The sequence below is a fragment of the Arachis hypogaea genome, chromosome 17 (assembly GCF_003086295.3).
Source record: "Arachis hypogaea cultivar Tifrunner chromosome 17, arahy.Tifrunner.gnm2.J5K5, whole genome shotgun sequence".
NCBI lineage: Eukaryota > Viridiplantae > Streptophyta > Magnoliopsida > Fabales > Fabaceae > Arachis > Arachis hypogaea.
The window spans coordinates 121,792,308-121,817,493 of NC_092052.1; the positions used below are offsets into that span (position 1 = coordinate 121,792,308).

General features: G+C 28.3%; 3 protein-coding genes across 3 annotated transcripts; all 3 read right to left on the minus strand.

The window, feature by feature from the left end:
- Positions 1 to 1,939: 1,939 nt before the first annotated feature.
- On the minus strand, positions 1,940 to 6,743 carry LOC112764703 (splicing factor SF3a60 homolog). The gene is made up of 12 exons (XM_025810439.2): positions 6,390 to 6,743; positions 6,176 to 6,292; positions 5,856 to 5,960; positions 5,287 to 5,429; positions 5,087 to 5,183; positions 4,259 to 4,423; positions 3,975 to 4,046; positions 3,608 to 3,766; positions 3,391 to 3,468; positions 3,055 to 3,183; positions 2,714 to 2,860; positions 1,940 to 2,481 (listed from the first exon to the last, which is right to left on the minus strand). Exons 1-12 carry the CDS (start codon positions 6,561 to 6,563, stop codon positions 2,335 to 2,337), a joined length of 1,533 nt encoding a protein of 510 aa, XP_025666224.1. The 5' UTR covers positions 6,564 to 6,743; the 3' UTR covers positions 1,940 to 2,334.
- Positions 6,576 to 21,152, minus strand: LOC140180728 (uncharacterized). Its single transcript, XM_072222009.1, has 2 exons — positions 20,576 to 21,152; positions 6,576 to 6,598 (listed from the first exon to the last, which is right to left on the minus strand). Exons 1-2 carry the CDS (start codon positions 21,150 to 21,152, stop codon positions 6,576 to 6,578), a joined length of 600 nt encoding a protein of 199 aa, XP_072078110.1.
- A 1,729-nt stretch (positions 21,153 to 22,881) lies between these two features.
- LOC140180729 (uncharacterized) lies at positions 22,882 to 23,673 on the minus strand. Its single transcript, XM_072222010.1, has 2 exons — positions 23,544 to 23,673; positions 22,882 to 23,351 (listed from the first exon to the last, which is right to left on the minus strand). Exons 1-2 carry the CDS (start codon positions 23,671 to 23,673, stop codon positions 22,882 to 22,884), a joined length of 600 nt encoding a protein of 199 aa, XP_072078111.1.
- Positions 23,674 to 25,186: the final 1,513 nt, after the last annotated feature.

The following is a 25,186-nucleotide window of genomic DNA, read 5'->3' on the forward strand; positions in this document are numbered from 1 at the left end:
TTATAAAACTCTTATAACAATCTTGATTCGAGCTTTGATTTCTTATCAATTTTCCGTTAATTATCAAAGCATCAATTTTATTTTCATTGAATTTTTATTATTTTGAAAAAGTGAGAATTAGACAGTTAAATAGATGGATCTCTCCCTCGTTTAAAGATTTAACTATCATGTAATAAAATTTATTAGAATTCATTTATCTAACACGTATATTAAAAAATTAATTCAACAAAAAAATAATATATTTGACGAGAATATCAGAATAATTTTCAAAAAATTTTAGAAATTAAAAATTTGCCAAGAAAACATCCAATGTGAAACTCCTTATAAATTTACTCCAAAATAGACCTTCTCGAAGTATTTATGATCTCAAATCTATCTTTTTCTAATGAGTTTAAAACCGTAAATGAAAGTAAACTACCATTTCTACCAACGAAAGTTGAAAACGCTGACATATCTACCCATAAAAAAAGGAAATTACCATTTGTACCCATAAAAAATGGTTTTTACAAGCAAAATTATCCAAACCCTAAAAAATTAAATAAAATTCCTACATTACCCTTTTCTGCACCACTATCACTATCATCTCCTCCCCTTCCCCCTCCCCCCTCCCTCTCTCTCTCTCTCTCTCTCTCTCTCTCTCAATGTTCTCATCTTTTCCCCACTACTGCCACCACCACCACTAACCCATCCTCTCTCTCCTTCCATTTTCTGAGCTCGTCGCCGCCGCCATAATCCGTCAACTCTGCCAACTCTTTCCTCTTTCTCTTTCTCTTGCTTTCCTTCTGTGTTTTGCTTTTCTCTTTTTCTTCTGCTTCTTCGAATTCTCAACCCAGAAAAAGGGCTTCACCATCATCAACAACAGAACCATCTTCAGATTCTTTGCCCCCACACTCTCTCTTACCTGCAAAATTCCTTATCTTCACCACCACACCACCTCCTTCACCCAATCACCTTTCTAACCCTAACCCTCTTCACCCAGCCACCACCCCTCTTTTTCTTTCTAATCTCAAATCCCACCACCACTCCCTTCACCCAGCCACCACCCCCTTTCCCTCCAAAACTCACACACGGAGACATTACACACACACCCCCACCCGAGGAAGAAGAAGAGAAGAGGAGGGAGAGTGAGACCATACTGGCAACCTGGGGACTCGCTGCCGCTATCGCATCATCGTCGCCGTTGTTGAGGGAGCCCAAAGAGGAGATGCGAGCCAGAACCAAGGAAGGGGGAGCTGTCGCCGCCGTCGCGCCCTGCTGCTGCCGGCTCCGTCACATCTGTCGCCGCCATTGATTGAGTCCGTCGCTGTCGTTGTTGCTGGTCTACAAGGAAAAGAGCGCGCAAGAGATCGGAAAAGGAGGAGAGGGCGACGACGCCGGTGGGTGTCACTGCCACCATCATCGTCGACGCTATTCAGTGAGGAAGAATCGTTTTTTCTCTGCTTTTTCTATTGTTGTTGTTGTTGTTGTTGCTGCATGTGAAGAAGATAATGATTGAGGTATAGTGGTGGTGGTGGTGATGGTAGTGATAAAGGAAATGAGATGGTGGTGGGATTTGAGATTAGAAAGGAAAAGGGAGGTGGTGGCTGGGTGAAGAGAGTTAGGGTTAGAAAGGTGATTGGGTGAAGGAGGTGGTGTGATGGTGAAGATAAGGATAATTTAGGAATTTTAGGTAATTTTTTAAAGTTTGGATAATTTTGCTTGTAAAAATCATTTTTTTATAGGAATAAATGATAATTTTCTTTTTTTATGGGTAGATATATCAACGTTTTCAACTTTCGTGGGTAGAAATGATAGTTTACTCTCGTAAATAATATATATGGAGTCCAAAAGCTCCACAGATAAGCATATAATTCTAGAATTTGAAAGAAATAACTTATTATTTTTGGGTGGACACTTAATTTACCATTTGAATCCCTAAATACTTGTGTATGGAAGGACATTAATGAACATATAATTTTTTATGGTTTAGCACCTTAAATTAATAGAGATAAGTATGGTGCCCATTCAATACTACTCCAACCACTACCCCATTTTGTCCATGTGGAGTACCATGACGAGATCTTTCACCGAATCTACAACAAACTAAGAGATATTTAATAGCACCACAGAGAAGTAGAGAACACACTGTTACAACCTCCTGGTCAGACTAACGATCAAAACTTAGGAAAGTGTAACCCAATCCGCTAGAAAATGATCCTTGTTTACCCCCATTCTACTCTCTGCTAGTGCACAATTTGATTCGGCTACAAACATTGGCCTATTAACTTGACAAAAAATACAGTTGTTTTGGCTTCTCAGAGCCAGCACCAAAGGAATGTCAAAGCTTCTTTCTCTTCATATGAGTCCCTGGCGCTGTAAATCAGTGTACGTCTTCTTATTATAGATGTTCCCTTCCTTGTCTTCGTACTCTTCTTCCAAATCTGGGCGCCACTTGTTCACTCCTTGTCTTTGCTGTATCTTCTTCCAAAGTTCCTTTGCTTCCTGTATCACACAATGTTACCAGTGAGGGGCAAATTAAGGAGAACTGCAGACTCCCAAAGAATAGATTTCATGGTGAAAGTAAGCTAAATTCGATTTGAAGTCAAGCATTATAAAAAGACCAAGGGGTGGCAGCACTAAAACACTAGTACACTACCATTAACTGGACATTTTAATGCCATGCTACATGACAACAAGGGAAATACAGAAAGTCAAATAAAATAAAATAAAATACCTCAATTGATGTGATCTCATTGAAATTTTTGGTATTTGGTATACCAAGGCATCGCATGCCATGCTGATGGCGCCACTCTTTAAAATGCCGTTCAAAAGCCCGACGCCCCCAGTAACTGTAGTTCCCACATATCTCACACTTAAATTCCTGCAGAATGCATATCATATTATTTATACTGGAAGTATCTTGTGATGGCATATAGATTATAACAATAACTGACTAACTGACTTCTATAAGCTCTCTCTTTTAAAAACAAAACATGTTCTACCTGCAACTACTTGAGATGTCTAGTGAGAAACATACGAGTTTCAGTTTCCAAGTGAAAGACAAATGAATGATACCTGACCAAGACCATGCAACTTATACAACCAGTAAGGTATGGGCTTCCCATCCCATCCCATTGGCAACTTTAGGGGATTATATATCTGCTGCTCCTCATCTTCACTTTCAGTGTCCTCTTGTGTCTCTTCCTGGCAAGTATCAAAAGTAAATGCAATCATATATGAGCTATACATTGTACAAATCACCTGATTTTTTTTTTTTAAGAGTATAGTTGGATGAAACAAGTAATAATAGAATTAAATGGCAGTAAACAGACGAAAAATATGAAATTATCTTCCGCGTAATGTAATATATCTCTTTTAACTTTTGGAGGTTATTGAATAGCTTTCACTCACCTCCTCACGTTCTGCTTCAATTTCTTCATACGTCAGCGCTTGCTTCTTTACAACATTGTCTTTTGTTCGGTCAATAGTCTGCAGAAAGGTTAATAAAGTTATATGAGTAGATAGAACAGAAGTTAACATTTTATACCAAGGGTCAATATATATGCCCAAACCATTGAAGCTAAGACATCAAAGGAATAATTAAAGGAAATAAGCAACAGATACAAACGTCTTCTAACAAATCACACAGCTTCTTCATTTTGGCCTCCATTAATGCAATTTCTTTTGAATTTGCATCTTCTTGTGGAACTGGAGCAACCCCTTTTTTCTCTGAAGCACGTGCTCCCTTAGCAAAATGCTTCTTGTCCAGTTTTTCAAGAGGTGTGTGCTGCATAACGAACAAAAACGAAAGAAAATTTGTTATGTCAGTCAGTCAACCAAAATTGTACAGACACAGTTTATTAGAATGTAAAACAAATTCAATAAAAATTCCAGGAGCAAAAGCATCAACCAAATTTGGAGTTGAAACATACAGGATTTGAACATAAAAGCCACTGGAAGTGTATCCTTCTACTTCATAAAGGAGTACAAATTACCTTTGTGAGGAAGAGTCTCTCTGCACGTTGCTGAATGGTACCACCAGTCTTAAGTCCTAATGCTGCAAGTGCCTACCACATCAAGGAGCAGGGAAGAAAAAAGCACACATGATGAGAACACTAGAAATAACTGAAACCAAAGAGTGCCAATGAAAGATACTCAATATTGCTAGTCATTAAGTTAATTATATTTTAATACTATGGTAGAAACTGGACAGGAAATTTGATTAGATATATCGAAAGATACATGGATAGATCATAGATAGTATTTAGTCTTATAGTACCTCCTTTAACCTTTCAGGACCCACTTCCATCAGCTCTTCAACTGTACTGTAATAATCAAGATCAAGTGCAGCATGCTGAGCAGGTGCGTGTCCATTCTCCTGATTTTCATTCTCCCATCCGTGTACCTTTCCAGCAGCCCAATTTTCTTCAAACTCAGTTGTTACCTGCCACAACTATGTTAGATCTCAATCCCAGAAAGAAAAAACTCACAATAAAACAAAATCATTTAAGTATTGAAGTTAATTGTTAGAAAATTTCTTGCAAGCCAATAATGATGCAATTTAAACTCAGCATTACTTCAGATAATACAATAAGGAACAGGCTTGAAACATGAAGCAAGAACTACAGAAGAAGGCAATTGTAAGCTGTATTTGAGAATAGAAAGAAAGCATAAACTACTAAAATCATAGAATCCCTTTGAAAATTAATTTCAAGATCATAATTCCACCAGTCATGTATGGGATTTCAGCACTATTTCACTAATTCAAAATTTGAATTCAGGTTTAAGTATCTTACATGAAAAAGTTGATTGATCCATTCTCATATAGTAAAAAAGTATATTAATAGAAGGATATAAAAATAGAATAGATTGACACAAGAAATACAAAAAATAATCAGAATACATTTTCACAATTAAAAAAAATAACACTAGATTTCAATAAAGTGAAAACTCAAATCATGTAAAGTGGAGATATCTTAAGTATGGACTCCAAAAATCTTGGAACTACATAGAGCGTTACTTTTTGGAGACTTAAAAAAAAAGAAATTAAATGAAAGAATTGCTTTAAAAAGAAAGTTGAGCTCAAAATTATGTAGAATTAAACAACCTTCGAGAAAATTCGATCAACATCTTGCAGGGGTTCTGTCCGCTGGAAAAAATACAAAAGATACTCTAAAAGATTCTCCATATATTCTCTGTACTGCCTGTTGAAATTGAAAGGCAAAAGCTCAGACAGATATGCAAATTCCATTAAAATGACTAGGATGCATGCAGATGTCAAATGATAAAAACAATTGAAACAATCACCTGGTCATTTTCTTCTTGCGTGGAATCTTGTCTGCCTCTGGGAAAATATCAAGATACGCAGAATACTCAATTGGCTCTCCAAATTTTGAATTGATATATTGATGGTACAGCTCATGCATATCTAAGTATCGGCCAAAAGCTTCCTGGAACAAAATATTCACGGAATCAATAACCAGATCAGGTTGAAATGTGACATTATCTCAACTAACACTAGAGTACATAAAATTTCATTTTGCATACTCATTGCCTCCAACTAAAGGTACCCTGCAGAAGGATCTCTTCCATGCTTTCCATACACATGCAGACTACCAAAAGGCTCAATCAACTGTGTGTGTGTGTGTGTGTGGGAATAGCATATTCATCTGCGCGCCAAGTCGGCAACCCAGGTTTAATCTCACTTAAAGCAAACATCATTCTTAATATTTTTCATGTTATTCAGTGCACTCATTGATTATTACAAAAACATATCTGTTCTCTAAACAAAATTTGCAACTGTGCATTGGTCTCCCCTTTCAATCACTGCAATAATAGTCAGGGTTAAAGAGAGAGAGACAGGAAAGATGACAGACCTCTCCACTAAACTCAATTTGAGGTTCTTCTTTAAGGAGTGCTTCATAATCATCATTAGCATCAACAACCCGGGCAACTGGGTGCTTCCTGTGATACTCTCGTATCTGCACAAAGCGCACACATCACCATATAAACCAATTTACTAAAACATACATAAGCATGAACTAACAATTACGATCAACAGAATAATAAAATAGTGAAATCAGCTTCAGCATGTTCAATTATCCAGTAACTTCTTAAAAAAAACCGAGCCAACTTAAACCTCTCCATATAAAATAAATAAATAAATCCTAAGAAAAGAAAATAAAAAAGGAATAACCTCTTTCAGACGATCATAGAACGCACTAAATACATTGTTGACTCCAGTAGCAGTTTGACCTCCGAGTGCAGCAATCTCGTCCTTCCTGGCATTGTCATTATCCTCATATATCTCAATCTGGAAAATAAAATTAAAAAAAAAACGAATCAAATCAAAATTCCAGCTTCAAAGAAAAGGATAAAGAGAATAATTAGGGTTTGGGAGAAGAACTTACAAGCTTGTGTGTGGTGGAAGTAATGGTGTCAATCATGTTCCGAACGCGGTGGCTCTGAAACAAGCGGTCTTTATTGGAAGTTGGCTCATTCTGAAGGTCCTTCACTATCACCCTTTCCAACCGTTCCACTTCCTCGTGCGAGGCACGTGTCACTTCCAGAAGCGTCGACGACATCTTTCTTCACACTCACTCTTCAGCTCCACCACCACCTGCTCTCACAAATCAACAAGAAACAAACACCGCACAAAAGGGGAAATGAAAAACCCTCGTACGGCGTCGTGCCTTCTGCCACCGCCAACCTTTTTTTTTTTTCTTTAGCAGCTCTAGTTGATTAATTTATGGGCCTCACGTGTCTAGCCCAATGGGCTTTCTGATTTCAAATTAACAGGCATAAAACGACTAGACAGTCTAACTAGCCCAATATGATTTTTTTTCACAATCTAGGTCATAAAAAAAAGAGCGCGCGCGAGAGAGAAGGGATAGGTGTGCTTTACCTACCTCACTACAATACCCAATTAAAAATGTAGCTTATGACTAAGGTGAAGACTCAGTACATTTATCTTCACTTGTGAAAAACGTTAGTTAATTTGATATATTTGATTAAATTATTATCTAATAATTTTTAATTAACAATTTTACATGAAGTTAATTGTATGTGAGTTTTCATCTTCATTTAACTTAACGACCAAAAAACGAAAAATCATGATTATTTTTACTCTTTTGGTTGGTCAAAGTAAGAAACGTGCAAAATTCCAAATTGATAATATGTTTTTCTCCTCCTCCTCCTCCTTTTTTTTTTTTTTTTTTTTTGGGAAAATGACATATGCTTTTTGAGTGTCCCAACAACCATGTGTTATGTATGTGTATGTGTGAAGGTGCAACTGTGAATCAAAGCACGCTTTTTAGTGTTGTGTGCTTTATTGGCAGAGCATCTATTTCCTGCTGGTTCCTATCTACCATTACCAAAGTGAGAAGTCACACTTGTCTATCATCTTTCAATGCCACCTTTCTTTGAAACAAAGAATCAATGTCCCTTCAAGTGTAACTTTGCCTTGGTGACAATGTATATTTTCGACGTAATATCTAAAAATTTATAATGTTAATAAAAATAATATTAAAAAATATGGATGACAAAATAAATTCTTAAAATATTAAAAATGTGATAAAATAACTAAATATTATATATATTCTCAAGAATATCAGATTTTGATACATTTTTTTTAAATATTATTAGAAAATTGAAACCTTTTCAAATTTAAAATTTAGTATTTTAGTTTAAGAATTTTTTTTTTTGGTTTTTTTGTCAATGATAAATTTAAAGAATATATATATATATATATATAAACCTAATTTGTTTTAATTTTTTATATATAGTTTCTAAATAATTATCTTGTTTCTACAAAAAAAAATCGTACCCAATATACAAATCATTTGTTAAATAAAAAAATTATTTGTCACTTATAAATACATTAAGAAATTATTTAGTTCATTATCACCCAACAGGCCAACACAATTGAGAAACGTTTTAATATATTTCTATTTTATGAGAATAATTCATTTTCGACATCAACAAGGAATAATTAAATTTTATCAAATCATGGGAATATTATATTATTTTAATGAGAATAACTAATACCTATAAATATTTGTTAAAAAAATGGCATAAAATAAAACATAGTAGCATATCTTTTTCAAGTGACTATATGTCTAAGACTCTAAGTGTAATATTTGTTTTCAATTTTAATTTATATCAAGTCTCAAAAATCTAAATTATTTGCCAACCCAAAGAAAACATTCTGTAAAAATGTTATGAATCATTCTTTGATTGAGCATGTGAGTTACCTTACCTATCATATGGAAGAGACCTCTTATCAAAATATCATATGTCACATAACATAACTACTAATGTGTCTATTCCCCTATTGAATCTTCCACAATAAAGTAGAAAATGAGTGTTATGGCCCAACGTAAAAGTAGGTGCGCTTATAAACATTTCAATATCATGAATTCATGACCCCCTCCCCCCCCCCCCCCCCCAAAAAAAAAAAAAAATCAATATCAATACCAAACAAAAAGTAAATAAACATTTCAATATGTTGCTCCCTCACATATTATTATTATTATTATTATTATTATTATTATAAAAGTATTTTACATAAAGTCATAAACATTCAATCATATATTACTATAGTAAAATAACTCATTTTCAAATTAATTATTCAAAAGCCATTTAAATATATTATTCAGATTGAATAATTATATAAGATTCTTTATACTGACAATATATAAAAAATATTATTATTATTATTATTATTATTATTATTATTAGAAACAAATAAAAGTTGGTTTTGACTAATCAACCACTACGGACAACGAAGAACATAACAATTTAAAGATGTACTACTTATTTGTTAATCGGGTTGGTGAAATAGTTCACCCGTGATAATTATGATCGATCTTAAATTTTACCTCATATATTTTCATTATTTTGATATTATTATGTCAATGAGACTATATGTAATTTTTTTGCTTGATTTGGATTTCTTTTTAACCTTTGATTAAATTGAGTATGGCAACGTTGTTAAAAAAAAATGAACGTTACGTTATAACAAACTAGGTATAATTTACAGAAAGAAAAAATAATTAAAATCATTTAAATTTTTTTATTATTTTTATTATTATTCTTCGATCTCTTTATCAACATATAGGAGAATAATCTAGAAAGAAAAAATAATTAAAATCATTTAAATTTTTTTAATAAATAAACATTTCTTAACAAAATAAAATCTCTAAATTGGAATATTATTTTCAAACTGAAATAATATATATTATAAGTTTGATATGCATAATTACAAAATTGTATTTTTACTCTATATATATATATATATATATATATATATATATATATATATATATATATATATGAATTTGGTCAACATATTTCGAAGCACAAGCATGCACTGAGATAAACAACCTACCAACCAAATAACCCAGAATAAATAAATAAATAAATAAATAATAACCACCACCTACCACTTCATTTAAGTAGTAGGCATGTATGATATATGCATGCTTCCAATGTTTGCAATTTGCAAAGTGTATTTTCTTTTTCTTTTTCTTTTTTTTTATAATAGTAAATCAAAGACAACATATTAAATTTAGGATCTCATATGTTTAAGTAAGATATTATGTTTGTTAATTAAATAATTATAGAATATAGTCCAATTGAAAGCTTTTCCAAATGACCTTTGAACAAGAAACAAAGAATCTTAAAAAAATATATTATAATTTAGTCTTCTATTAATTTTTTGAGTTATTGATTAGTTTATTAGATTCTATTATATATTTCAACTTTTTTTCTTTGGTTTTCTTTTATTAAAGGGAGCCACTCAGATAAAGATACGTAAAACGTCTCTTTTTAAAGATATTTTTCAGTAATTAAAATTTTACATATATAATATAGAAGTATTTTAGTCATTTTCTATAATAGGGTATTGTAATTATTTTCTATAAAAAATAATATTAATTTAGACCATTTCAAGATTTGATTCACTATTTTTCGGTTAAATCAATTTATCTAACCTTATTTTGACAAAAATAATACGATTTAATCGATTATATGTATTAAATTTTAATTATTAAAAAATATTTTTATAAAAAGACATTTTCAACGTCTTTATCTAAATTACTCCATTTAAAAAATTTTGGCTTGACAGTTGACACAAACAATATTAGGACCCTTTTTAATTAAAAAAAATGTGTTAGTACCTTTTTAGTAAATTATAAACTAAAATATTAGGACATGATTTGTTGTCAAGGAATCAAAATCTCTGCTTTTGAGCTTTAAAGAATCTTGGGAGAACATAGAGCCTTCCCCAGCACCCCCTCACTTATATTTGCATGCTAATAATAATATATCTAGACTTATATTTAAAAAAAATGAATACATTTAATTTTGCTGCATATTTTGGTTTCATTTATAACCGTATTATTTTCGTGCAATATTAATTAACCATAACATAAAATACAATATACTACATCTATATATCCTGATCCATCTAATCTTATTCCAAAAATAATTTGTTTCATGATATAATAAGAGTTGAATTATAAATTTATTATTTTTAGTTAGTTTCAGTTAATCTTTAATAATTATTTATTTTTAATCTTAAATTTAAATTCTAAATTGTAAATTATCGATCTAAATTTAAATTCTAATAAACCCTAAATCCTAATTCTAGATCTAATAAATTATCCAAAAAATGAGAGTTAAAATAAAAATTTTATAAATTAAAAAATATTGACTAATATTTATTAATTAAAAATTAATTTTCTATAATTATTTTTTATTGTGATTTAATTAATCAAATTACAAAATTAATTATTTTTAATTAATATTAACCAATTTTTTTTAGCATCATAACTTCACCACTTACTTAGTCGCTCACTACTACTACCAACTACAGTTGCATCACTATTGCTAGTCGGCTATATTAAACTCTAAATTATAAATTTTAAACCCTAAATTTTATACTTTAAATTTTAAATCCTCTAAAATGTGAGGAGTCGAGGACTAAAAAATAATTTTACAATAAAAAAATTGTCTATTAATTAAAAATTAATTTCTTATACTTATTAATATTGATTTAAATATAAAAAATTAATCACCTAATTTTTATCTTTATTCTAATATAATTTTCTGCATTATCTTTTCTCGTTGCCATCATTATCCTATGCCTCTGTCAGGTTTTACGATGGAGGCTTAGCTTTTCTCTATTTGTTCTCTGTTATTGAAAAGGTATATACTACTTCGCATGTGTAACACCTATACATTAAGACAAAATTCATGAATTATTATTAGAAAATTTCGTAAAATACGTGAAGCAATATGAAGCAAATCAAATTATATCAAATCAAAGTAATTTATGTAATTCAATATATATGTTTGCATGTGTCTTTTGGAGTTGGCGAAAGAGTACAAAATGAAGCAAGGTCATAAGATAAGTTAGCTCCTCAACTTATCAAACAGACAAACGTATTAATAACAATCTTTTTCACATCGAAGAAATTTGAAAATTCGTGTTTCCAATTCGGTGAGCCCCATATATGCAGTAATAAGAATAATAAGAATAAAAATTAAAAACCACATAATAGCAGATGCATCATTATTAGTAATATACATAATATTTAAATATTAAACATTATTGTTTTAATAATATAAATAATAAAAAGCATGATTCGATAAGAAGTTTTGGAATTAAAATGGCAATTGTTGCCAGCCAATGGTGGTGAATATATTTAAATATAAATATATATCATCACTAATCACTATACATCACTCTCACCTAGAAAGGTGAAGCTCCATATATTAACATGGTCGATTACTTCAATGTCACTGCTATGTCATCCATGGATTCTAGCATTTATCAATAACTCAAAACAATTGGCAACTTTAACATTATTCAACTTTTATTATATGGTATTATAATAAAATAATACTCAACGAAAACACATACATGAATGCAACTGCTTCGAGAGGCCGCATAATATGATGCCTCATGTGTATGTTATTTGATTAACCGTCTTCCTTTATTTTATTTTATTTCATTTTATTTTATTTTTCCTTGAATTGGGAATTTTTAATTAATAGTAAGCAATTATGCATAATTGAAAAAAAAAACTATGCATGAAGTGACGACCGACACAAACATGGGGCTTTACTTAATACTCCTCTTTCGTAGAAAATAACCTTGTTCTATTTTTAATGTTGTTTCTTCCCATAGAGCTTTTGACCTAACCATAAAACCAGCCAACCAGCTGCGGTATCATGGGTTTAATTTTTGTTAGGGGTAATTAACAACTATATTTTTTAGGTTGTAGTTTCACTAAATTTATAATTATGTTTTTATATATTTTTTAATTGAATATGTACACTACTTTTAATTTTGTAATTAAGTTATTTTTAGTGTACAAAATGATAGAGTTAACTTAATATTTTTCTGCAAATTAAAAGTATCCACAATTAAGAACCTAATTAGATCTTTGACTACATATATTTTTTTAAAAAATATTACGTTAATTTTAATATTTTTGACATGAAAAGGATCTAATTACAAAATTAAAAATAATGTAAGAACACAATTAAAAAAAATAATATAAAGACCTAATAATAAATTTGGTGAAATTATAAAAACCAACAAAATAATTAAATCTATTTTTTAAGAATATATGTTAGAGTTATTATTAGTAACATTTTTAAAATTTTTATTCTTTATAAAAATATTAAAATTAAAATTAAGTGAGACTAATTCAATTTTAAAAATTAGTTCAAAAAGTGAGTATTATTTCATATTTATAAATTATTTTGAGATTATATTTTTAAAAGATGTGAAGTTTATATATACATTATTTTCATATTCAAAAATATTTGTCGAATATTTATATGTAAGTGATTTGCTAATAATATTGAATTAGATAAGGTGTTATATATTATTATGTTATAAAATTACCTTTTTATGAAAATCTAAATTTAAAGAAGAGTAAGGTGAATGGTTATATTTTTAATAAAAAAAATTATTGATAACCTTAAGATATAATAAAACCCATATTTGTTTTCTTCTTCGATCAATAATGGAGTGTATATATACATTGCATCATGCATGAGTAAGAAATTAGTAGGGCCACCAATAATTGTAGGAAGTGTTTCCAAGTGATAGCAAGAAAAAAATAAAGAGCAAATGTAGGGCCTAGAATCTGGACAAAGATATTCACACATGTATACTACGATCTATTTCACAAATCCAAGTTAAATTATGTTGATAAAAATATAGGATTTTGTCAAGTGAATAACTGGAAAACATGGCTCGATATATTATTAGTAGATCTAATTTAATTAAAAATTAACTTAATTAAGACGGAGTTGTGCTCTTAATAATTGATATAATTAAGAATTTAATATTTTTCAATAATTATTTATTAGATAATTAAAACATGAAATTTACTCCATATTATTAGTAAGTGACTCCAATAATTAAATAACAACCGAAGATATTTCAGTGAGTCAACTAATTAACGAGCACAATGCTTAGGTTTTTTTTAGTCATATCTTTCAATTTAATAGATTAAGGACTAATTCATCTTGATTATGAGCTTTATTTAAAAATTTATAGTTAGCTAATAAATTACTACATATACAATACCAAATTTAAATTTTTCATACTTACTTAATTAAATAGACTAATGAACACATTATTTAGATGATGGTTGAAGATGGCACGATTTGATTAAAAGTCTCATTTACTTTTGTTTAATATGCAATTATGTTAAAATTTAGAAAAGAATTCTGAAATACTGAATTGTCTGTCGTTATTACATGAGTGGTTGAACATAGTTTTAAAACAGAAATTTTTAATAATAAAAAAATATTAACCAAAAATAATTTAAATTTATTTTATTTAATATTTATTAATTTTTATAATTAATAAATATTAAATAAAATATATTTAAATGATTTTTTAATTATTTTTCTAACATACATTATCAGTTTTAAAATAATAGAGAAAAGATCTCAAATTAAATGACAATTATTGACATCACACTTAAATGTTAAGAAAGTACTAATAATTAATTATTACCCGAGGGAATCTTCTCCATATATATATATATATATATATATACTCTTCAATTATTAATAATACACTATTTGTATTATCTTACCAAAATATCCTTAATTTTATTTGTTTTTGAAAAATTCTAGTCCCCACTAATTAAGTATAATAATAAATGTATACAGATTTTGATGATTGTCTCGTTAATATTGAAAAAATACCCTTGTTTTTGGTAAAATAATAAATGGTATATATAAAATCTTTTTAAAATAAGAATTGTTGACCATTTATCCTTTTTTAAAATAGTAAAATCATTAAATTTTACATTTTTTACCTATAAACATATTGACAATTTAATAATGGTGTCACGTAAAAGTTAGAGAAAAAAGATATTTTGTAAGATTAATTTATTGTAAATTTCACATTTTTTACATATAAAATCCTTTTTTTTAAGATAATCTTCCTTGTCTTTGCTATAAAAAATTTATTAGAACTCAAGAGAAAAAATTAAAGAAATAATTTGTGTATTAGATGTGTCAAATATAATATAATGTACTACCTATTTATATACGATGAACAAATAAAAAATAATAAAATAACATCAAAGAATATCAATATATATACACCGTATATCCTAATATAAAATAGTCACAAAAAAAATATCCTAACATAAAATATATCCTAACATAATTAAGGTTGAATCTTTGAAATGTAAATATATTTGTAATGATCTCATTTTTAATAAGACAAACCAAATTAATTTTCTTTTAAATGATATAATCATTAAAATCTGTATACATTTATTGTTATAATTAATTAGTAGGAGCCAATGAGTTATAACTCAAATGGCATAGGTTCTTATACTTAATTAAAAAGTTGCGGGTTCGAGTCTCCTATCTTCTAAATTGCCAATAAGTAATAATTGGTTAATTTTAATAGAATAAAATTAATTTATCATAAATTAAAATTTTATTTAAAAATTTATTATTAACTAATAAATTATTATATATATATAAAATAAAATTTAAATAGGTTAGATTTAAATATTATTGATGATGTGTATGTAAAACATTGTAAACGCTCTAAAGTGCAAGTGTTCTGTTCTTTTTTTAATTCTAAAGTACTCTTCTGTTGTTTATGCTGAAATGATAAAATATCTTTGGGAAAATCGAGCTGTTAAATACATATTCAAACAATGAAAAAGAAAAGACAAAATAAATGGCTGAGATTGATTCTTTTTCTGTTGAGATTGAAGATGCAATATATATTACATGTTATTAAATCTAAGTATCACCAACAACCGCATGCCACCAAATATACAAAGGAGTCAAATGAATAAAAAAATTATTCTAGGACAACTCGTGATTCAAGATTCTAATGGTATTGAGATTTGAGAAACCAAACGCAAATAATTTTTTCATCCAATAAACTATTTTTATCTAAAAGATTTAACTAATGACAACACCAATCATAATATATTCGGATTAGCGAAACAATATTATATATATATATATATATATATATATATATATTAATTTTATCCATTTTTAATATATATGTTATATTTTAATGTATATTAGCTAATAATTAATATTTGATTAATTAGTATTGACATATGAATTTCGTTTTTTTTGTAATAGATTAATTTAAATTTGTTATATATAGTTAATCTTTTCGCGTCAAAATTTTTTAAATAATATTTTATTATCATAAACGGCAATTTATTCTTTTTTTTAATTGCTCGCATTATATTTTTATTAGCATAACCACCAAAAACTGTATAAATTTAATTTTTTTTTGTAGTTTCTCACTGCCAACATAATACTAAATGTACAAAGTAGTTAAATTTTGTATCCTAATTTAAATTGATAAACAAAGATTTTTTATTTAAATAAAAATCCAATATCTCGTGCAATTTTTTTCATAAATCGTAAGCAACTATATCGAAAAAGGAATTCAACTCTTGTAATGGTATTGGTATATTCTTAAAAAAATTTACATAATATGAAAAATAAAATAAAATACAATTAGATTACACAATAAATTTAAATTCTTTACATATCAGTACAATAGATGTATTGAAATTAATCTATCAATATATGTACCCAATAGCAGAGGAAGAAAAGATTATATAATCTTCTTTAATTAATCAGTCGCAAATCTAAATTTCATTTAAAGATGTATTGTTGATTAATGGGTTATTACAATTTAAAATTTACATATTTTTTCTTTTTTTTTTTAAATTGTCTACAATTTTATAGGTCAAAAATTAATATGTTGCAAATCCGCATGCAATAAACAAAATTTAAACTTTTATACTTATTTAAGCGAATGAATAAATTAACTATTTGACTAAATAAAATTAGTTGACATCTCCTGTTTTTAGAACTACCTTAAAGTCTATTCACCAACTAATATAACGGAATCCTCGCAAAGCAAAGCAAAGCTTAGCTCTGTTACCAGACTTTAGCTTTGGATCCATACCTTAGCTACGGAGCACAAGACGTGCGGGTTGTTTCTTTCTAATAACAAATTAACAATGGATAATTTTTTTCCACCTTAATTTCTGAATTCTGGGTATTATCACTATAATTTATTAGAAATAGAACCTAGAATTTTGAACTACAAGGCTCTGTAATGAAAACAAAAAAAAATTTAAAATATGGATATTAAAATTTGTCTTTATATCTTATTTAATAAAAATAAAGATATAAATATACAAAATATTAGAAAATATTAGGATATTAGAAATTTAAATACTTATAATTAATTATTATACAAGTTAAAAGGACGTCAATAAAATGATTGAAAAAGAATAAAAAAACAACAACAATGCGAATTAAAGAAGAATATAAAACTGTTAGAATAATATATATTATATTAATTATGTTGGATAATAATTAATCGTTAATAGTTAAGTAATTAAAAATATTTATAAAAGTAATTATTATTATATTTAATATAATTTATTATGTACTCTCGTACTATACGGGAGTACATAATAAATTATATTAGGTATAATAATTATATATATCGTTATAAATAAATAGCTTCTATTTTATATTAACACACAATTGAATATGCATAATATATCTTTTAGTTTTCTCTCTTATATTTTAAGATGGTATTTAAATCACCAAAAAAAAAGTTATTTTTACTTAATATTTTTCTTATGATTCACACAAAATCACCATTTATATTTTTCTGAGTAAATAGTAATTATAAAGAAACTTTGTCTTTCTATTTATTATTGTGACTCCTGTGTTACAAAAAATTGTAAATTTTTTTTGAGATAGATTTTTTAATTTACATTATTCTTTGTCTTTTTTTAGATCTTTATGTTTTTATATTTTTGTTTGTGTTTCTGGTCCAGTGTGTTAATATTAACCTATTAGACACCTCTTAATTTAGCCAAAATGTAGTTATCCCAAATATATTTTTAATGGGTTATCCAAGATATGTTATAAATTTTTAACCAATTATTCATATTTTTTTAATTTAAAATGCTCATCAGCCCTAAAAATTATCCCCCTAATTGAACTTGTTAAAATAACATAGTCCGTAATTTAGCATATTTATCCAATTATTCAATTTTAGAATATTATTCTTTAATCGTCTAATAATTACATAGTTATTGTATCAATGCATATTAAACTTTTGGAAAATTTTAAAATATTTTTAGAATATTAATGTTTCAATAATTTTAATAGTTAATTTTAATTAATATATATTATATATTTTTATAATTAAAATTAATGATTATAATTATTAAAATACCGATAATCCATAAATATTTGAAATTCTTTGCTTTTACTTTTACCCTACCAATCAAACACCCTTTAAAAAAAATTAATAAGATTAAATCGTTGAGAAAAAAAAAATTGATTAGCAGGTGGGAACGTGGCAGTGTTTTGGTGTCCATGTGAGAAGGTCCTAGTGAGTTGTGACCAATATTTTATTAGCTAATAAAAACTTTCTTTAATATAATTATACAAAAATATTATATATATATATATATATATATATATATATATATATATCACTCAATCAAATATTATGTATTATTTATATATAAAAATATATATAATTTAATATATATTAATATATGTTTTATATTTTAATATATATTTTATATTAATAATTAATTTTGATATATAATACAATTGTTCATTATATGCATAGCTTTTTTATACTAATCATTTTCTATATTACACTTGTATATTATAAGCATAATTATATTTTTTAAAGAATGCCACAATTCATTGCAAAAAAGACAGTTTATATGCAAATATATAAAAAAAAAAACACACCAACAATATTTAAATTTATATGAATAATAATAAACAAAATCACTTTTTACCTAAATTAATATAGATAATTATGTGACGTCTCTTCCTTCGTCCACAACACACTTTTTTTTTTAATTCTTTTTGTCATAAATGACAAAGAGATGAAATGAAATTTTATTTGTATATTTGGTGTTTATAAATATATTCATTTTTGTATATATGATGATATTGGACCACCTACAAAACCCGAAAGAATATAATAATGACTGATTGGGGTCAAATTTCAGGTTGGTCAACAATAATGGTTTCCTTTCAATGTTGGTAATAAACTTTATAGTTTATACACTAGTTTTTAAATAAACAAATGCCTTTGAGTTCACTTATCACGTTTTTTTAAAAGAATAAAAGGAGCGATAATTTTATATGATTATTCATGTATTTTATTTGTTAATTTAAATTATTAAAATAAATAATTTTACAATATAATAAATTTTTTTATCAAAATATTTGAAATCCAATTTTTATTATTTGAAAAAAGTTTACTAGCATAATAATAATAATAATAATAATAATAATAATAATAATAATAATAATAATAATAATAATAATAATAGTTCACTCTTCAAATCTGACCGAGACTCTTATTATATAAAAAAATTTGTTAGAAAATGTACGTTGGATAGAATTTTTATTATAAATTTTTAATGGTTTAATTACTCTGTTGGTTCTTATAGTTTCATGAAATTTTTAATTAGGTCCCTATATTTTTTTTTAATTGGGTCCCTGCACTAATTTTTTTTTCAATTAAGTCCCTTTTAATAGTAATTGACTTAATTTTATAGGGACCCAACTAAAAAAAAAGAATTGGTATAAAGGCCTAAATAAAAGGAAAAAAAAGTGTAGGGACCCAATTAAAAAAAAGTTGGTGCAAGGACTCAATTAAAAGGAAAAAAAATATAGGGACCTAATTAAAAATTTTGCGAAATTATAAGGACCAATAGAGTAATTAAACCATTTTTAATTTATATATTTTTTTTGTAAAATTTAAAAATTTCTATGAAATAAAATTTTTTAAAATAAAAACGTTCGAAACAAAATTTTTTAGGACCTATTTGAGTGTTATATATATATATTCTCTTCTAGTATATCAAGTGATTGTAACCTTTTATATTTGAAGTTTGTATTTTTCTTAATAATTGTGATTGATATTAGGTTATATTTTAATCTTGAGTTTAATATATTATTAAATATAGTTTTATCTAAGTTTTTATTTATATTTTCTTGTCTTTTTATTTTATTTTAATTTTTTTTACAAGTATCATCTTATTAAAAATTTTAAGATAATATTTGGACATAAAATTTAGAAACTTAAAGTTAGAATAATTCGATACAAAAATAAAGATACATGTGTGAATGTGCAATGATCAATATTAAAAATATAAACTAAAATTTTAGTTATTTTAAAAAAAAATGTATGCACATTTTCTCATAGAAATTAAAATGTTAATTTCTTACCTACTACACCTTTTTATTTAATTAATTAAATTATTTTATAATTTTTTTGTTATATACTTTTGCTTAGTATTTGCATGAATTAGAAATAATAAATTGAGTTTAATTTAAAATTAAATATATTAAAAAATATTTTATTTATTAAAAATATTTTAGATATAAATATAAAATAAACAATTTTTGTGCATTGCACGTGTACATATATTAGTATTATTTTATAACGAATTATATTATGCCATCAAATATGCTGACATGGTGTTTTTTAATAATTGTTTACATATTATTTTATTCTCAATCAGTTTTAAAAAAGTATTACATAATCAATTAAATAGAATAGGTTATATTTTGCCGTCAAACATGCTGACGTGACACATTTTAATACCAGTTTAGATATCTTTTTTTCTCAATTATTTTTTCAAAAAGTATTTTATAATCAACTAGTGTATAAATCTGTGCTCAACACGAAAAAATTTATAAAAATAAAAAAAAAGATTTATATGTTTGGATATTTTAAAGAAAACACAAAATAATTATTAATTTATGAAATTTATAAAATTATTATAAAAATTAAAGTTTAACTTAAAAAAAAAGTGAGTAATAATTATTTCACACTTTTTTAAGGTTAAATAATTATACACTGACACAGAATTTAAAATAAAATTAAAATATTTACATTAAAATCTTATTTTTTCAAAGACTTCTCTATAAACAATATTAATGGTTGAATTTGCAGACATTCCTACGTGATTCATAAGTAAAATTTTTAAACCTCTCTTACTCTTAACTCTTGAAAGTGCCATATATAGTTGGCCATGTGTAAAAATTGGTTTGGACAAGTACAATCCAACATAAGATAAAGTTTGTCCCTGATACTTATTAATTGTCATGACAAACAATACTATTATGGGAAACTGTCTTCGTAGGAATCTAACTGGGACGGTTTCATTTGTTGGTACCATATTCATTCTTGGAATCAAAGCAATAGGACCAACATTGTTACCCGTTAAGACTTCACATTCTATGACATGATTTCCAAGCTTCCTAACTTGTAGCCTTGTACCATTACAAAGACCACTAGATTGGTCAATATTCCTCAGTAACATCACCGGAACACCAACCTTGAGTATTAATTTATGTGGAGGCAAACCAGAGCAATTTATGCTATTCAGTAATTCAGGACCATAGAAATCTAGTTGATTCTCTATATTCCCTTCATCCATACAAATCGAATCCGAACTAAGATATAATTTTTTCCCTCTAGGAATGATAGCCATCAGATGGTTGTTGACCTCTTCAACGATGTCCAATGTGGGAGTCAGTATAGTTCTTGCTTTGAAAAAATTATTTGAGGACATGTTATCCAAAATATTTAGATAAAAAAATGAACCAACTCATCAAATGCCTGGTCCGAAGAAGGAATAACAATATCTCCTGGAAGACATATCTCAGATTCACCATCCATATTGTCACCTATTAGACCATCACTAACTTTCAATAACCACTCACCAAATTGCTCTATCTCATCTTGGTCTGAAGCAGTCGTCCCTACAGAGAGTCTCATATTTTTTGTTAGTTTGAGCACCTGACAAAACTTCCAAAGGTAAGACGAATTCACGATTTAATGAACGATATCTTCTCGATTCTCGTGGAATGACAGGAAGAATTTGTCTAAGTCTCCACTTAGTACAATCACTTTTCCTCTAAAGGGCAAATCTTTGTTATATGTTGGAGAAAATTTCATGATATCACCCAAGCATTTATCAAGCGCTTCATAGAAGTATCTACTAATCATTGGAGCCTCATCCCAAATTATAAGTTTGGCTTTCAATAGCAACATTGCTTGAGGAGAACCAGGTTTGATGTTACATACAGAATCCTCAGTTATATTCAGCGGTATTTTGAATCTTGAGTGTGCCGTTCTTCCATTGGGAAGAAGTAAAGATGCAATACCACTCGAAACAACGTTTAATACAATATCACCCCTTGAGCGAATCTCAGCAGACATAAGGTTCTAGAGAAATATTTTTCCAATACCCCATGACCATACACAAAGAAAAAACCCCCTTCATCACAATACACAGCTGTAACAATTTTATCGAATGCATATTTCTGCTAAGGTGTTGCGATGGCTAACATGTCTGAGGCATTTTTCTATAAATCATCCCTGTTAAAGTTTAGCTCTTTCCTGATAATCCTTTCGGTTAACAAAGAACTATCAACTTCAGTTGCTAAAGGCATAGGAGGATAGTCTTTCAAGGTTTTACCATAGGAATATAAGATCTTGTCTATATCCATTAAGCACAACTGCTTAATCTCATCATCTGACATGGTTAACTCTGCATATTATACGATATTGTAAAAATTCAATCAAACTAAAAATGATCAATAATAAAGAACTTTTATAATTGCAATTAATAAAAACTCACCCATCATATTCATCACGGCTCTCTGTCGATACAAAATATCATCTGAGAGTTCATGCCAACATCTATCCCAGACATGTTCTGGTCTTGAGATATTGTTGGATGTTAATAGAATGACAATTAACCTCCTAATATATGATCCTGAAGCCCACGAGCTTGCTTCCTTAATTGCATCCATGAATTCTCTATCATCTTGCAAGAGTCCAAGGGCGAAGCATGCATCTCTATACGTAGCATAAATTGTTCCTCCTACTGTTCTTATATCTCGAAAATTCATACATCCTCTTTAAGTATTCAAAAGAAGTCGTTGGTAATATTCTTCGATATTTGCTGCAAAAAACTTGGTTAAAATCCTACTTTTAAGTTATTAAATGGATTAGGCTACGCGATTTCAATTATTATGTAGCTACACATCCGCATTAAGATTAATTTTTCTAAAAAATATATAACAATTCTAAAATTGTATAATCTACAGATTATAACTGCTAAAAGTTATTTGAACATTTATTTTCTAGTATAGATAAATCGAATAAAATGGACGTGGGGTACATGCTGTTAATATTTTAAATTTAAATCATCAAATAAATAAGATCAAAATTGAATATAAACTCGTCATTACCTACAGGTACATGAGTCAACTTCCAATTGCGAAGCCTTGCTTTCAAGGAAACCACTTTGAAGCATCGTCCTTCCAAACAAACTTGGTTAGAAACTCAGCATAGGTCAGACTTCGAGCATAGGGATATGACATGTTCGCCGCTATCCATCCCAAAAACATGGACTTATGAGATATTGCTCTTTCGACGATATCATTCACATTAGAAGTTTCACCATAAACCACAGGTTGCTCATCCTCCAAATAGAATGGAAGTCTAATCACAAATGGTTCTTTCTCTTGGATTTCGTATCCAAATAAATGACAGACTGCCTCACATGCCGAAATGTACCTACAATCGTAGTAATTCTTAATTTCGTCAACAACTTGTGTGGCTTTTGATGGATCACCAGCGTTGTATAGAGTAGCTGTTACATGGTCATTATCCTTGTGTACATACTTAAACAGATACTTAATAGAACTTGTTTGGCATGTATATTCTACATTTATGTGGCACCCGAACTTGAGCAACAATTCTGGATTATACAGAATAATGAACTTATTGTCTAGTACACATTCCTTTTTTTTTTTCACTGTTTGACCATTATCAGTACGCCTATATTTAAGAAATCTGGCTTCATCAATGAGTGTTCATTGTCTAAACTCTTTGGGATAGAACTTTGAAAAGGATCCATTCTTCATGCAAGGTGAATTCTTGTTGTACGGACCACATGGACCATGTACCATGTAATTTTGAACAACTCCATGTAGATTTGGCCTTTCATTTTCATTAGGAATCTCAGCTGTTATATGTTTGTCTATGTCATCTGGTGTTTGTGGCTTGAACTTGTTACTCATGAATAAAAAGATATGTGCATGCGGAAGTCATCTCTTTTGAAACTCTATAGTGCAAATATCTGAAAATTGAAAAAATAAATGAGCAAAACATTACAACATAAGATTTTATTAAGGTGTTGCATAAAGATAGACTTACATCCCAAAATTTTGCTAAAGATTTTTTCCTCTTTTAGGTCATCAATCAAACCATCAAGCTTGATCTTGAAAACTCGACATAATATATCAGGACGGTCTTCTGCCTTCAATTCAATAGGAGTCACTTCTTTTTTTACCTCATCCTATTCTGGGTTACAAGTTATGGTGATAAAATAGCTAGGATATCCTGCATATCTGCAAATTACAAATGCATCTTTACAATTATTCATTATGTACCTAGGTCCACCTGTAAAAGTACTGGGAAGAATGATTCTTTTGCCAAGCCTTGCAGCATCTACATCCCTGTTTATAGGACTTTCATGCAGACATTTGTATTTATCAATCATCAACTGTGGTTATTTACACCTAAAGAATTTTAACCTCTCTGATTCCACCATTGTGTAGGCATCTACCAGAAATTCTTGGAATAATCTCTTTGATCTCAGAATTAATAGAGATTCACCCGTCCTTTTTTGTAGTCGAAAAGTAAAGAATTGTCACAAAGTGATTGTTTTGTTTTTCTTTGTAGGCCTAGCGGAGATAGAATATGATGTTGCAATACCCAAACGAAATCTATTCTCCCCATATGGAAATAACAATGGATATTGCAAGGCTAAATAAGATGGGTGGAAAACATCAATCCGTTGGAGTTTTTTAGTTTGACTCTCTATAATAATATCTCTATCTTTGCTTAGTTGTTCGACATCGCCAACAATCAATGCAGCCACTTCAGATGCAGATAGCAAGTTGTATGTCCTGCCATCTGTAGTCCTTTTAATAATATTTGTCTAGCATGTTTCTTAATATTACCACAATTTTCCTATCCCTCTCATTTATAGCTTCATTGAAACTGCACAAGAAAAAACAATAAAATTTATGTTATTTTCTCTTATAGATAAAAAATAACTAAAATGTTTGACTGATTGCATGAAAATTATCGAAGTGTGCCTATCCGATTATCAATCTCATTTTCTGTGTCATAGATATATAGCTGGGCAAATGTTGGTCGCAGACTATTCGGAGGAAGTAAGCTACCAATGCTATGGTAGTTTTGACCCCCAAGCTTAAAATTTGGAGGAGAAGTCCCATTGTTCACCCCACGGTCAATTTTTTCAGCCATTGATGTAAAATAAAACATTGAATTAAATGTCCTTAGATTTTTTAGGAAATAAATACTTCTTTGATCTCTTCCAATATGAAGCTGAGGCACAAAACGTAGAGGAAGCTCGATCTTTCCTTCCATACAACATAATGAAAACTTTGGTTGGGGCGACTATTTGGATTTAGCAAGCCCTTCTTCAGACCACATCCATGAATTACAGTGTTGACATTGATAAATAGGATTTTCTATATCCCACACATCTACCGAATGAACTCT